At 39.4% G+C, this 15,783-nt stretch overlaps 1 protein-coding gene across 5 annotated transcripts in view; it reads left to right on the forward strand.

The window, feature by feature from the left end:
- Positions 1–15,783, forward strand: part of mtf2 (metal response element binding transcription factor 2) — a 46,447-nt gene that overhangs the window by 25,183 nt on the left and 5,481 nt on the right. For 2 of the 5 annotated variants that reach the window (XM_072273448.1, XM_072273450.1), the window contains 7 exons: positions 209–277; positions 764–887; positions 2,006–2,073; positions 2,711–2,899; positions 7,054–7,165; positions 9,878–9,969; positions 12,751–12,855. In XM_072273448.1, the coding sequence (XP_072129549.1) occupies positions 209–277; positions 764–887; positions 2,006–2,073; positions 2,711–2,899; positions 7,054–7,165; positions 9,878–9,969; positions 12,751–12,855 (759 nt within the window). Of the gene's footprint in view, positions 1–208; positions 278–763; positions 888–2,005; positions 2,074–2,710; positions 2,900–7,053; positions 7,166–9,877; positions 9,970–10,770; positions 10,835–12,154; positions 12,255–12,750; positions 12,856–15,783 lie in introns of those variants that run through there. The other 3 variants (XM_072273452.1, XM_072273451.1, XM_072273449.1) reach the window with 3 other exon arrangements.

Genomic DNA, 15,783 nt, shown 5'->3' on the forward strand with positions numbered 1-15,783 from the left:
CTTAAATGTTTGCAAAAAATAATTGTCTGGAGACAGTAACTGAGTAGCATGGTATGCTGAAAGGGGTGAGGTGGATGGGATTGGAGTCTTGTGGAGTATAAACATTGCTAAAGGCTTGATGAGCTGAATGGCTTGCTTTCTTTCCTTCTGTGTCGATCACTTGCACTTTCAAGTTGTATTTTTGATTCATTATTTTTCTTATCTACAGGTTCTATTTATTTATTTGTTCTGTTTGCAATTCTGGACCAGAATACCTCAAACGTCTACCGTTACGATGGTATGTTATTTTTTTCTGGTTTGCCTTAAATGTTTTTCAAGTGACTCTGGCATTGATCTGTATGCCTTTGTCCTCAGGGATAACTGGTTTAAGATTATAAGCAGTGATAAATTTACCAGATATGTTGCGTTCAGTTCATCCCTTTTCACGTATATATTTATGAATACTAAATACATTTTACAATGAAAATATTTCATTTAAACAAGTATTAAATTAATATTAAGTATTGGCTTAAAACTGAACTGAATTAACAATTGTTTCCATAAAGATTTTATTTCTGCTTTTGTTTTTAAATTAGGCAGCACTAGTATTGGTAAAGTATCTCATTGGTATTTCCCTGCTTCCTTATTTTTCTTGACCTTCTGTGCAGTAATTGTTTTGAGTTTCGTAGTCAGCAAACAAATACGAGCTACTGAAGAAATGTGTTCAAACTATTAGAAATGATTTTTTAATGTCTGAATATTAATGTTATATATTTTCTCCTAGGGTTGACATAGCACATTTAAGCCTTTATAACCTAAGTGTTATTCACAAAAAGAAGTATTTTGATTCTGAGCTTGAATTGATGACTTACATTCATGAAAATTGGGACAGACTACAAACTGGTGAGGTAAGACCTAATTACAGTTAGAACTAAATTCAGTTGATTAGTGATCATGTTTTTGGATGAGGAGGGAGTGGTGGTAGCAATTATGACAAACTACTTTTTCCAGATACTATAGAGAGAGTGCAGAGGATAATTACAAGGGTGTTGTCTGGATTGGAGGGCGTACCTCATGAGAATAGGTTGAGTGAACTTGGCCTTTTCTCCTTGGAGTGACACAGCATGAGATGTGACCTGATTGAGGTGTATAAGATAATCAGGGGCATTGATCGTGAATAGCCAGAGGCTTTTTCCCAGGGCTGAAATGGCTAACATGAGGGGGATGCAATAAAGTCTTTTAAGAGCCTCTTAGATAGATACATGGAGCTTTGAAATATATACGGTTATGCGCTTGGGAAATTCTAGGCAGGTGGAGTGGGATACATGGTCGGCACAGCATTGTGGGCTGAAGGGCCTGTAATGTGCTGTGGAATTCTATGTTTAATTGTATGGTCCCTTTTTTTCTTCATGTTGGATGTAATAGAAACTGCTGTCTCTCTCTTTCTGTATGACTACATACTTATAACCAGCCTGCAGATTTCTTTATGGTAACGTGCTCAACATTAATTGCTAGGGAGGGCAGGAGTTTGCATCTGTTTCTTGGCACATCAACGTTGTCAGTAACATGTCTCTCTACATAATGTGGGATTGATTGCTTGGAGTGCTGATTGACCTAACACACTTGTTCTTGGGGATGCAACCTGAACATTAAGCAAGGGGCAGGTTAACTTTGAAAACTCCTAAATATCAATGGCTGGCTTCGCTAAAGCATGTTCAATACCAAACCTTTATTATTAACATTGTCATTCAAAATGGCCTGTGTGTTCAGATATGCTTTGTCTATTAATTATGTTGTAGAATTTTAAAGGATTGTACAGAAAAACTTATTCATTTTCGGGATCAGAGGTAAATGGAGGTCCTGCTTGCTTAGAAGAGAAAAGTCTCATTGCCTGAATTATTACACAACTGGAAAATGGTCATAATTAAATGTTAATATGTATAGCAGTTCATTTGATTTATGTACAATTCCATCATTTGTGATAGCAAAGCAAATGAATATTTTGAATTATTTTCTACATTTGCAGCTTGCAGACACTCTAAAATCTGACCGACATGACTATATTCTTGAAGCCCTAAATGAGAACAAGAGCATGTAAGTGTAGACATACCTTGTAGTAAATAGAAATATCCATGTTCTGGGAATAAGGATGAAACTTTTCTGCTGAATAGATTTCTGTTCTTTGCCCTGTATTGTAAATGTCTTCCAGAGAGTGGAATTTGTTCAATATGTTGCCTCAGCTTGTGTCATAATAATAACAGCTTGATATACTTTCAGCTATATCAGCACGCTGGATATTTTGGAAAAAGAAACTCAATAACTTGAGCAGCAGATAACTAATAGAGATATAGAGTTATACAAAATTTTAGCATCCAGCAGTGTGATTGACAGTTTAATACTCTAATTTGATGCTGTGACAGGCTCTTTTAAAAGAACATTGAAAATACAAACAAATTCTAATCCATACAAACATTTTTAAAGTCATGAACTTGGGTTTGTTTGAGATTAAATAAAATAGTGGCTAGATGGAGTTTGTGCCCATCAATATGTGTTTTTAGAAAAAATCTTATTTGTTCTTGCTAACAGAAGAATCTTTTTCTCATCCCAATTTGTTTGGCTCCCCACAGAAAAATGTTACATAATGTATAGTACACCCAGAGGATGTATGCCTTTCCCCTTTCATGTGTAGCACAAGCATCTGTTCATTCTCGTCTTGGTTATTTTTCTTCAGGTTTATGTCTGGGAAAGAAATCAAGAAGAAGAAACATTTGTATGGATTGCGAATTCGGGTTCCTCCCATTCCTCCAAATGGTGTAATGAAGACTGAGGAAAGTACTGAGGAAGTTTCTCATGAATTTAAAATTAAAGGGAGGAAGTCCAGTAAATCCACATCTTTACCTGCACCTGCAACTACAAAAAGGTAAAACTGCTTTCAATTACTATCTGTGAATCTTAAATACTAATGATTTCTTTCTCTGCATGCCCTGTATCATCCAAGGTCCCCACTATTTTTGCAGCTACCAGTGCATGGGTATACTTGTGCATATGATAATAAGCTTGATTTTGATTAAACTGAGGCCATTCTGATATACCATGTCTTTAAAAAGTATTCCCCCCCCCCCCCGAAAGTTTTCAAGTTTTATTTTTTTTCAACATTAAGGGAGCTTGGCTTTACTCTTTGGAGAGAAGGGGGATGAGAGGAGACATGATAGAGGTGTACAAGATATTAAGAGGAATAGATAGAGTGGATAGCCAGCGCCTCTTCCCCATGGCACCACTGCTCAATACAAGAGGACATGGCTTTAAGGTAAGGGGTGGAAGTTCAAGGGGGATATTAGAGGAAGGTTTTTTACTCAGAGAGTGGTTCGTGCCTGGAATGCACTGCCTGAGTCAGTGGTGGAGGCAGATACACTAATGAAGTTTTTAAAAGACTACTAGACAGGTATATAGAGGAATTTAAGGTGGGGGGGGGTTACATGGGAGGCAGGGTTTAAGGGTCGGCACAACATTGTGGGCTGAAGGGCCTGTACTGTGCTGTACTGTTCTATGTATGTAACATCAAATCACAGTGGGTTTAATTTGGCTTTTTTGACACTGACCAGCAGATAAAGACTTTTGTGTCAAAAGTGAAAACTGATCTCTACAAAGTTATCTAAATTAATTACAAATATAAAATAATTGATTGCATAGATATTCATCCCCCTCCCTTTGAATATGACGCAGCAAATCATCATTAGTGCAGCCAATTGGTTTTAGAAATCACATAATTAGTTAAATGGAGATCTGTTTTTGGAGACCTGTGTGCAGTCAAGGTGTTTCAATTGATCGTACAGGTGTACATTACTTTATCTGAAATTCTGAAATCCAAAAAGCTCCGAAAACCAAAGTTTTTTTCACCAACAGCTGACGTCACTCAGGTGTGACGTGGCAGCGCTAGCAGAGGCCGCCATTCGTCAGTTGTGGCTCAGCGCTTGTACTGGTTACACGTGCATTTGCTGTTCGCTGATATTTTGTGTTCTCTTGTGTTTAATTTCACTGTGAAAATGTCAAAAAGAGCTGCAGATACCTCTGTGGGTGACAATGAGAAGAAGAGAAGGAAGCATCTATCATTATCAATAACGCAGAAAGTGGAGTTTTTGCAGAAGCTTGATCATGGTGTGTCTGTGCGGCATCTTACTGAAGAAAATAGTATCGGAACTACCACTGTATGTGACTTAAATAAACAGGAAGAAAAGTTACTGAAGTTTTATAGTGACAGTGACGTTCTACATTTATTCCAATAAGTCATTTACCATGTGTTTGATTCGGTTCGCTTGAAGCTGTATATCTTTGTTTTATTGAATGTTTTTGTTGGAAATAAATTTTTTTCTTGTCATTATTCCCTAAACAATACAGTATAACAACTATTTACATAGCATTTACATTGTATTAGGTACTATAAGTAATCTAGATATGATTTAAAGTAAATGGGAGGATATGCGTAGGTTTGTTGCGCCGCCAGGTCCTAAAGTCCACCACATTGAGATAGGTTAAATAAGGGACTTGAGCATACGTGTTTTTTGGTATCGGGAGTGGGGGTGGAGGGCCTGAAATCCAAAAATTCTGAATTCCTTAATGTAACTGACCCCAAGGATTTTGGATAAGGGATTGTGGACCTGTAGTAAAAATACACCTGTACCTGGAAGGTCCAGCTGCTGGTGATTCAGTATCCTGGCAAAAACTACACCATGAAGACAAAAGAACACTCCAAGCAACTCCATGAAAAGGTTATTGAAAAGTACAAGTCAGGAGATGGATTCAAGAAAATTTCCAAGTTACTGAATATCCCTTACAGTACAGTTAAGTCAGTCATCAAGAAATGGAAAGAGTCTCGACCTGAAACGTCGACTGCACCTCTTCCTACAGATGCTGCCTGGCCTGCTGCGTTCACCAGCAACTTTGATGTGTGTTGCATAGAATACAGCATAGGCTTCCATCTACATGAAGTTAATGGTTGGTTGACGTGTTTTATTTGGTAGAGGAAGTCTGTTTAAAATTTTGAGATTCATCACTTTTGCCAGTCCTTCCTGGAGCAAAATTAGAAGTCTTAGTAGCTGTATTGCTTGATGAATGTTTTGTTTAAAAAAAACACTTTTGATAGATTGAGGCAGTTTATAAACATGTATATGGGTTTCAGCAAGGCATTTGATAAGGTACCCCATGCAAGGCTTATTGAGAAAGTAAGGAGGCATGGGATCCATGGGGACATTGCTTCGTGGATCCAGAACTGGCTTGCCCATAGAAGGCAAAGAGTGATTGTAGACGGGTCATATTCTGCATGCAGGCTGGTGACCAGTGGTGTGCCTCAGGGATCTGTTCTGGGACCCCCTACTCTTCGTGATTTTTATAAGTAACCTGGGTGAGGAAGTGGAGGGATGGGTTAGTAAATTTGCTGATGACACAAAGGTTGGGGGTGTTGTGGATAGTGTGGAAGGGTGTCAGAGGTTACAATGGGACATTGATAGGATGCAAAACTTGGCTGAGAAGTGGCAGATGGAGTTCAACCCAGATAAGTGTGAGATGGTTCATTTTAGTAGGTCAAATATTATGGCAGAATATAGCATTAATGGTAAGACTCTTGGCAGTGTGGAGGATCAGAGGGATCTTGGGGTCCGAGTCCATGGGACACTCAAAGCTGTTACGGAGGTTGACTCTGGTTAAGAAGGCATAAGGTGCATTGGCCTTCATCAATCATGGGACTGAGTTTAAGAGCTGAGAGGTAACGTTGGAGCTATTTAGCACCCTGGTCAGACCCCACTTGGAGTACTGTGCTCAATTCTAGTTGCCTCATTACAGGAAGGTCGTGGAAACCATAGAAAGGGTGCAGAGGAGATTTACAAGGATGCTGCCTGGATTGGGGAGCGTGCCTTATGAGAATAGGTTGAGTGAACTCGGCCTTTTCTTCTTGGAGTGACGGAGGATGAGAGATGACCTGATAGAGGTGTACAAGATAATGAGAGGCATTGATTGTGTGGATAGTCAGAGGCTTTTCCCTAGGGCTGAAATGGCTAGCACAAAAGGGCATAGTTTTGAAGTGCTGGGAAGTAGGTACAGAGGAGATGTCAGGGGTAATTCTTTTATGCAGAGAGTGGTGGGTATGTGGAATGGGCTGCTGGTGGCGGCAGTGCAGGTGGAAGTGATAGGGTCTTTTAAGTGACTCCTGGATGGCTACATGGAGCTTAGAAAAATAGAGGACTATGGGTAAAGCCTAGGTAGTTCTAAGGTAGGGACATGTTCAGCACAGCTTTGTGGGCCGAAGGGCTTGTATTGTGTTCTGTTTTCTATGTTTCTATGATGTAAGTAAAACTGCTATGTCACTGAAAGAATGATCTATTTTTGGTATCAAGTACATCTTGTAATGCTCATTGGTTATTAATTATAACAAATTACTGCCAGTGATATCCTTTAAGTTGCTGAACATTGGAACTAAAACAAATTGAGAGATGTAAGAATTAAGTTCTAGTTCAAGTTTAATTATCAGTCAACCAAAAGCATGTATACAGCTAAACGATATATTATCCCTCTGGGGCTTAGGTGCAAAACACAGTAAGTGCAGTTGCACACAGCACGTATAGTTATGATAGCATATACAATCACAAAATACTATTGGCATGTCATTGTGGCATGGCCTGAAAATTTGCCCACAGGATGTTGTTCTGAAGCCACACTTCAGTTGAAGTCTGAAAAAGTGGGAAAGTAACGTACAGAAAAAGAACCAAACAGTGTAATTTTCAAAATTTATCCAAATTGCTTGTGTTTAGAATCACGACCTTCATATTAGTAGACTGCACACTTTCTTAAAATCCTTTCTGGTTGTAACCCAGATGAAAGATTATACTGGCAATCATAAGGCGATGGATTATCATTAAGTCCTTCTGGAAAAAATGCTGGAAGACTGTTTTGTAACTTCATTAGTTTTGTTTTCATATTGGATAAGGTACAGTTGTGTCCCCTGAAGAATTTGGATGTTGCAGATGTTAAAAGACAATGCACTGAGTTTACATATTAACTCTGTGAACTATTTTCTCTCTTTAGTCCATTAAATAATGGCATAGAGAAGAAAGGCAAGAAAAAATCTTCAGTTGAATCATCTGAACAATACACAAAATTGAAGAAAATAAAGAGATTTTCTAACCCAGCAACTGTGGTAAGGATGCTTGTTGACTTTGTATTTATCATTTACAGTTTAGGAGCACATCTCAAATTAATGTTACAGTAGTAGAGATGGTATCCATGTTAGTCAAATGACTTATCACGTGAGTCCTTTCCAGTGACGATTCAATCCTGAATGACCACTTCAGTTGAGATTATTTTGCTTGGGAGTTGTACTGTTGCTGAATTGTTTGATCTCTGCATGTGGATTTCCAGCTGGTCATGAGTAGGTAATCTGACCAATTTTGTTAAAGATTAATACAAAAGTAAATTTACTATTGCAGAACTGAGTTGCATAGTCTTTATTACAAACCTATTTGAGACAATTTCGATAACATTGGTATAAGGATTAGTGATTGAGGATTTTGGTTATCTAATAGTTTGATTATAATACACATAAACAGGTGGGTATTATATATAAAAATACGAAAATTACTTTGAAAACTACATTTTAAACCAGTTGAAGCTTAGTGCTGATCCATTCCTGGTAACTTCTGTATTATATATAATAATACATTCTTAAACTACTTGCAGCTAGAAATGTTGGATGGCAATTTTTAACTATTCTGTAATTGTGTAAGCTTGCTTTAAAATAAAGCAATGACTACTTTATAAGCAGGTTTTAAAAAATAGATAGGTTGCATGGATGTAGTACTTAAGTGTACCAGATGTGATCAAATCACATTTATCAGTCATCAATGGTCTGAAGCACACTGTTTCAATACAAAAAATGCCAAACCTTAAAATTAAGAATCATTCCTATAATTGGAAGGTAATGACAATTTTTTAGTAATATATCTATGATCAAGTTAACACATAAATGTACATCTGGAATCCCAGAAAAAATGGAGAAAAGTTGTTGTAAGACTATAAATTTCCTTTTGAACTATAGTTATGAAGACTAAAGAGAATATATAGAACAACCTGCTGGAGGAGCTTAGCAGGCCAGGCAGCATCTATGGAAAAGATGATAGTCAACGTTCTGGGCTGAGACCCTTCAGAAGGACTGAAGAAAAAAAAGTTGAGGAATAGATGTAAAAGGTGGGAGGGGAGGTGATGGGTGAAACGGGGAGGGGTGAAGAGCTCGGAAGTTGATTGGTAAAAGAGGTGAGGGCTGGAGAAGGGGGAATCTAATAGGAGAGGACAGAAGGCCATGGAAGAAAGATGAGGGGAAGGGGGTAGGAGCACCAGAGGGAGACAATGGGCAGGCAAAGGGAAAAAGGGATGGGGAATGATGAAGGGGAGGGGGGCATTATCGGAGGTTCGAGAAATCAATGTTCATGCGATCAGGTTGGAGGCTACCCGGACAGAATATAAGGTGTTGCTCCTCTAACCTGAGTGTGGCCTCATCGCGACAATAGAGACCATGAATAGACAAATTGTAATGGGAAGTAGAATTAAAATGGGTGGCCTTTGGAAGATCCAGCTTTTTCTGGCGAAGCGGTCTCCCAATCTGTCTGGTCTCACCGATGTACGGGAGGCCACACCTGGAGCACTGGATACAGTAGATGACCCCAATACGCACCCCATTTCACACACGTCTGCTCTCACCCCATGCTCCCACCACCCTATTAAGGATAGGGTTCTTCTCCTCACCTACGACCCCACCAGCCTCGGCATCCAGCACATATTTCTCCACAACTTCTGCCATCTCTAAAGGGATCCCACCATCAAGCACATCTTTCCCTCCCCACTTTTTGCTTTCTGCGGGGATCACTCCCTATGTGGCTCCGTTGTCCATTCATCCCTTTCCACTGATTTCCCTCCTGGCACTAAGTGCTACACCTGCCCCTATGCCTCCTCCCTCACCATTCAGGGCCCCAAAGAGGCAACACTTCACCTGTGAGTCTGTTGGGGTCATGTATTATGTCCAGTATTCTCAGTGTGGCCTCCTGTATATCGGTGAGACCAGATGTAGATTGGGCAACTGCTTCGCCGACCTATGCTCCATCCACCAGAGAAAGTGAGATTTCCCAGTGGGAATTCCACTTCACATTCCTATTCCAATATGTATTATTGGCCTCCTCCACTGTCATGATGAGGCCACACTCAGGTTGGAGGAACAACACCTTGTATTCCATCTGGGTAGCCTCCAACCTGATGGCATCAATATCAATTTCTCTAACTTCCGGTAATGCCCCCCCCCCCCCCCCCCGATTTTTATATTCCCCTCTAACTTCACCTTATCTCCTTGCCTGCCCATCACTTCCCTCTGGTGCTTCTCCCCCATCTCCATTCCTGTATCTCTTTCACCAATTAATTTTCCAGTTCTTTACTACACTTCTCCCCTCCCGGTTTCACCTATCACCTTGTTTCTCCCTCCCCTACCCCCAGCTTCATCTTTTTTTCTCCAGTCCTGCTGAAGGGTCTCGGCCTGAAATGTTGACTGTACTCTTCCGTAGATGCTGCCTGAGATCCTCTAGCATTTTGTGTGTGTGTTGCTTGGATTTCCAGCATCTGCAGATTTTCTCTTTTTTGTGATGTAGAGCAACTTCTAAGCTTCCTGTAGTTTATTAAATTTGCCAATCAACTGCTGAGAGATGTGTGAATGTGAAGACTGATTGTGGAATAGTGGAAAGTGCATCTAGACTTAAATGAGCTATGCATCAGTGAAGAGCAAGACAGACTGTGATGTTTATTCACAGTTGAACTTGCAGTTTTTTTTGTGTTGTAGCCATAGCCATATTGATCCAGCATTTTTTTTCAGGAAAGTGAAAAAAGTAACCAAAGCCACTGTGATTTTCAGGACCAGTCTGCAATGTTGGATTCACTTGCCTTGGATCTACCTGGTCCCAAAAGGTAACTAAGTTCTGTACAAAACAAGTTTTTGAAACAAAACCTGAAATTATTTTAACTTATTATTACATCGAAGAAAACTACAGTGCAGTACAAGCCCTTTGACCCACAGTTTTATGCCAACCTTATAACCTAACCCTTCCCTCCTACATAGCCCTCCATGTGTCTATCTAAGAATTTCTTAAATATCACCAATTTATCTGCCTCCACCACCACCACCTCTGGCAGGCCACTCTATGCACCTACTATTATGTCAAAAAAAACTTGCCTCCTGCATCACCCCTGTACTTTCTTTTGATCATAAAATTATGCCCCTTTGTATTAGTCATTTTCATCCTGGGAAAAGTCGCTGGTTATCCACTTAATTTATGCCTCCTCATCTTGTACACCTCTGTCAAGACGCTTCTTATCTTCCTTCGCTCCAAAGAGAAGAAACCCAAGCTCACTCAACCTATCCTCATAAGACATGCTCTCTAATGCAGTCAGCATCCTGGTAAATCTCTGCTCCTTTGAAAACCTTCTAATATTTTCTATAATGAAGTGACTAGAACTGAACACAATATTCCAAGTGTGGTCTAACCAGGGTTTTATAAAACTACAATATTACCTCGTGGCTCTTGAACTCAATCCTTAATTGCTTTTGTGAACTTTGCCAAAGAACATTAAAGATGGAATTGAGTAGGCATTCTATAAGAACCACTTTACTCACAAATTCTTGTTGCTTAGAATCCAACATAGAAACTTTAGCTATCACAGATAGAGAATTACAATAATTAAGTGTTCTTAAATCTGTTATACACTCAGATCCGGCTTAATACTGAGGATGCGTACCTCGGAGGTGAAGCGCTATGTGGGGGTCATTATAACAGTACGTAAATGGACATGTGCCTGATTTTAAAAAAACACAAACCTGAGATAATACTGTATATTATTTTATGTATATACAGTAATTCGTGGAGTAACAAACACACAAATAGGCCTGACCTGTACGTCAGTGGAGCAGCAACACAGCACAGCAGCAGCAGGGGGAAGCAGGTGGTGGTTACATCTTAGAGGAGGGACCAGACTGTGGTCCTCCTCTAACTTTGGCTTCAAGTATGTGTCAAGTTTTGACTGCCTTTTCCTAAGTTTCCTCTCATGAAGCAGTTCTTGGTGGCAGGAAATCATGTCGCGAACACCTCTTTGCCTTGTTGCTTTGTTCCCAGCCAGGGTCATTTTCAATGAACTAGTCCATGATTTGAGTGATTGTCATGGTGCTAGTGCTAAGGAATTTTGTGGTGAGGTTTCTTGCTGGTGTTCCCTTTTCTTCATCCATGTCCTCAGCTTCACCCAGGATGTGTTGCTCCATCAATTCTTGAAGCTCTTCATTATTAAGGCTTTCACCATGAGAATGCAGTAACTCTTAAACATCACCATCATTAACATCCTCTAATCCTGCTTCACTGGCCAGTTCAACGATGTTTTGGATGACTGGTTCTGCCTGAAATCCCAGGAGCTTCACAATTTTGCTAATGCTTTTCCTAGACAGCTTTCCTAGTACTACCCTCATTGGAAGTTGAAGGCCGTTTTCGAGACATTGAGTGAAAAAAGATGGAATAAATTGGTGAGGGAGCAAGAATGTTTACACACGAAGGGAAGGTAGAGAGGGAACTAATGCGTGATTGGGTGTGAGTGGCTCAGAGCATATATAAAGCGATCGCATTGGCTGATTGAATGCTTACTGTAATGGCGGCCCCCTCGAAGTTTTAAGTGTTGTTTAGAATGAATTTTTGTAATTTTTAAGAATTTCAATAAAAAATTGAGTAACAGCATTGCGACAAATCAGCGTTATGCGGGTCTGAGTGTACTCGTGATCAGATTATCTGTTTTCATTTTGTTGATCAAGATGCAATTTGCCTTGAACACAATTCCTTAGCTTCTCTTTGAATTGCAGCTATAAAGTCTCAATTATTCTCAGCTGTGACCTGAAGGACTGCCACATTCAATGCCATACAAGACAATACTACATTCTTCCACAATGGCAGAATCAGGTTTAATATCATTGGTATATGTCATGAAATTTGTTGTTTTGCATCAGTGGTATGTTGCAATACATAATACAATAAGAATGTAGTAAAACATCAAATTAAGTAAGTACAAAAAGATCAAAATAAGTGAGGTGGTGTTCATGGGTTCATTGTCCATTCAGAAATCTGGTGGAGGGGAAGAAGCTGTTCCTGGAAAGGTTGAGTATGTGCCTTCAGGTTCCTGTACCACCACTTCATAAGAAGAAGACATGTTTTGGTGATGTGAGTCCTTAATGATGGATATTGCCTTTTGAAAGTGTCCTTGATGCTGGGGGAGGCTAGTACCAATGATGGAGCTGGCTGAGTTTGCAACTTTCTGCAGCCTTTTCTGATCTTATGCAGTGACCCCTCCATACCAGTTGGTGATTCAACCAGTTAGAATCTCTCCATAGTACATCTTTAGAAATTTGTGAGGTATGCATGTGAATATGAGCGTAGATTCCTTTCTCCTGGTTTTTGCGGCACAAATGCAGCTAATTCAGCCATAGCTTGGAATCTAATATTGTTCTTGCCTTCTGATACGCTACAATAAGTTCCTTTTCCTTTAGCGATTGCATGTATGTTCATGAATTTTGTAATTTCCAAGCGTTTCCCCTTAATTATTGTTGTGCTCTAATTTTGCAAGCTTCCTTAGCCAGCTTATCTAATTCTCTAATTGCCTTTTTAAATTACACCACTCTTGAACTTAACATTATTTCTCCACATTTTAATTTTTTAGGAGACTTGAGCAAACAGCACAGTCTTCTAATACCTCTGATGTAGAATCCACCGGTGCAGCTAGTACTACAGAAACTACCTCAACCAGTCTGTCTCGACAGTCCAGGTAGGCATCATTTTCTTTTATAAACTAAAAGGATATTGGATTGCTTTGCCAAATTGAAAGGAAAACAATAGAATTGACTGAGATTTATTGTCAGTTAAATTGACTAAGATCTTGTGCTTGGTTTTGTGGATTTGCATTGAAGTGAATATTACTTCAGAGTATTTCTAACTTGTAAATTATTAATCATTTGCTCTTTCAAATTCGAGCTGTCTGTTTATTATGGGTCAAAATCTATTTCTTGAAAGCTTGCTCTCCATTGCCTTTTACTCCCCCTCCTCCCTCAACCCCCCCACATTGCCTTTTACTCCCCCTCCTCCCTCAACCCCCCACCCCCTGAATCTTTGTGCCTTCTATTTCCTTTAGTGAGTTTGTTTGACAATATTTGAATAAGATTTCCTAATCCTTCAATTTATTGGTCCTTTTGATTTGTGAAAGTTTTTTAATATTTAAATTTTTAAAAAATTTTATTACTAACAAACAAAGGAACAAAAAATAAACACAGCACATCCACAAAAACCACAACCATAGCAAAATCAAATTAAATATTGAGCAGCAAAAGAGAAAAATATAAAGGCAAAAGTAAACATACGCAGCAGAGGTAAACCGCACCAAAAAACCTCAGTCCTCACCCTGTAGGAAAACCAATACAGGGCCCTATATCCTTTCAAAGATGTCCCCTCTGTTCTCATTACATTTGGAGAGACTGAGACTGTGTGAAGTATTTGCCAGTTCTCTCAGCCACAGATCATGCGTAGGCTGAGTCCATTTTCCACATTTGCGGGATTAACTTCTTAGCAATCACCATTTCAAACAATACAGCCACTTTTTCATACATATTGGCTGAAGATAGGGAGCTTGTTGCTCCAAGGATGGCTCTGAGTGGGTCTGCTTCCCACCACTTCCCAAAAGCCTCAGAGAAACAGTGAAAAATACTTTTCCAGTATGCATAAAGCTTACAACATGACCAGATGAATGTGACAAGTTACTGTTCACAGATTTACATCTATTACAAACTGGCGAAACATCAGGGTAGAAACTGTGCAACTTTTCTTTGGAAAAATGGAGTCTATGTAGTGGTTTAAACTGTGTAAGTCTGTGTCTGACGTTGACCAAACAATCATGTATACTCTTTAAACACTCATCTCAGACCTCCTCTGTCAGTCTATACCCAATTCACCCGTGCCTATTTAAGACCTGCAGTATTCACCCGAGCTCCATTATGTAGGATCTGATAACAATAGGATACCGCACTACGAGTAACAGGATCAAATTCATTTATTGCTTCCAGGGACTCTTGTTTGTCTAAAACCTCAAAGTTAGGTATATATTTCCTAACATAATCTCGAATTTGTAAATATCTGAAAAAACTAGATGCAGGGATATTGTAAACTGCTTGTAACTGCGCTAATGAGGCAAAGTTTCCATTAATATATAGGTCACCTTTTCTACAGATGCCTCTCTGTTTCCAGGTGGAAAAAAACAATATCATTCAGGCCAGGCAAAAAGGAATGATTGTCACAGATCGGAGTGTCAATATAAGTTTTTGGGGCCTTAATGTGTAGTTGGATCTGCTTCCAAATTCTTATAGTGCTGCCGACCGCGAAGCTGTTACTAAAATGTGGCTTATTAACTGCAGTGGGGCTATTAAGGAGAGCTGGTAAGGAAGTCTTCTTATAAAGCATTCGTTGTATGAGTAACCATGCTGGGCATGAGGCTGGGGTAGAGGGTGGGCCTTTTTTCCACTCTGCGAGAATGGATAGGTGAGCAGCCCAGTAATACATTTTAACGTTCGGTAGGGCAAAACCACCTGCTTCCTTGGGCTTTGACAAGTGTTTTTTTAGTAATTCTAATGGCTTTATAATTCCAAATGAAGGGTATAATAATTGAATCCAATTGCTTAAAATATGACAGAGGAATAAAACATGGAATTGACTGGAAAAGATGAAAAATCGTGGCAGTACAATCATCTTGATTGCGTTAAGCCTCCCCACCAAAGAAATTGGAAGGATTTTCCAAAAGTCAATATTGCATTTAATCTGCTCAACTTTGTTTCGCCAATTCACTTGCAAAAGATCATCTGGGTTTTTTGTAATAGTCACACCAAGATAGGAAAAATTATCATGTGATTTTGAAGGGAATGGACTGTAAATACACTGTATTAACCACTGCAGTGACTGGCACTCTTAAGTTCACTCTTATCCCAATTAATAGAGAAATCTGAGAAACTGCCAAAATTATTAATTAGAGTCAGAAGGGCAGGTATTGATGTTTGTGGGCTGGAGATGTATAAAAGGACATCGTCAGCGTATAACTAAAGGTGATGTTTATGTTCATGTATATCAATGGGAGATATCAAAGGGTCCTGTCTGATGCTAACAGCCAATGGCTCAATGATAACTGCAAACAAAAACGGAGAATGGGGGCAGCCTTAACGAGTCCCACGATGAATTGCAAAAGGGGAGGAAATAACCGATTAGTATTAATTGAAGCAGTTGGGTGTGAATAAATTATCTCAATCCATTTAATGAAGGATGGTCCAAATCCAAATTTCTTAAGTGCTAACATCATATATGGCCATTCCACTTGGTCAAACACACGTTGCGCATCTAATGAAATGACTACAGCCTCTTCTGCATGCTTTGTATGTAAAATATTGAAAAGACGGTGCAAATTAAAATACGTATGTCTACCTAGCATAAAGCCAGTTTGATCTGGATGAATAATAGAACAAATGCGTTCTTTTAACCTATTGGCCAGGACTTTCCCAAGAATTTTGGTTTCAATGGGCAGCAGCGAAATGGGGCGATATGATGAAACCACCTTGGGATCACGGCCTGGTTTTGGATTCAGGGAGACATTGGCTTTACATAAAGTAGGTGGCAATCTGGAAGCTAACCTAGAGTGATTTGTAAGAGCAGAGGTGACAAT

The sequence above is a fragment of the Mobula birostris genome, chromosome 12 (assembly GCF_030028105.1).
Source record: "Mobula birostris isolate sMobBir1 chromosome 12, sMobBir1.hap1, whole genome shotgun sequence".
Classification (NCBI taxonomy): domain Eukaryota; kingdom Metazoa; phylum Chordata; class Chondrichthyes; order Myliobatiformes; family Myliobatidae; genus Mobula; species Mobula birostris.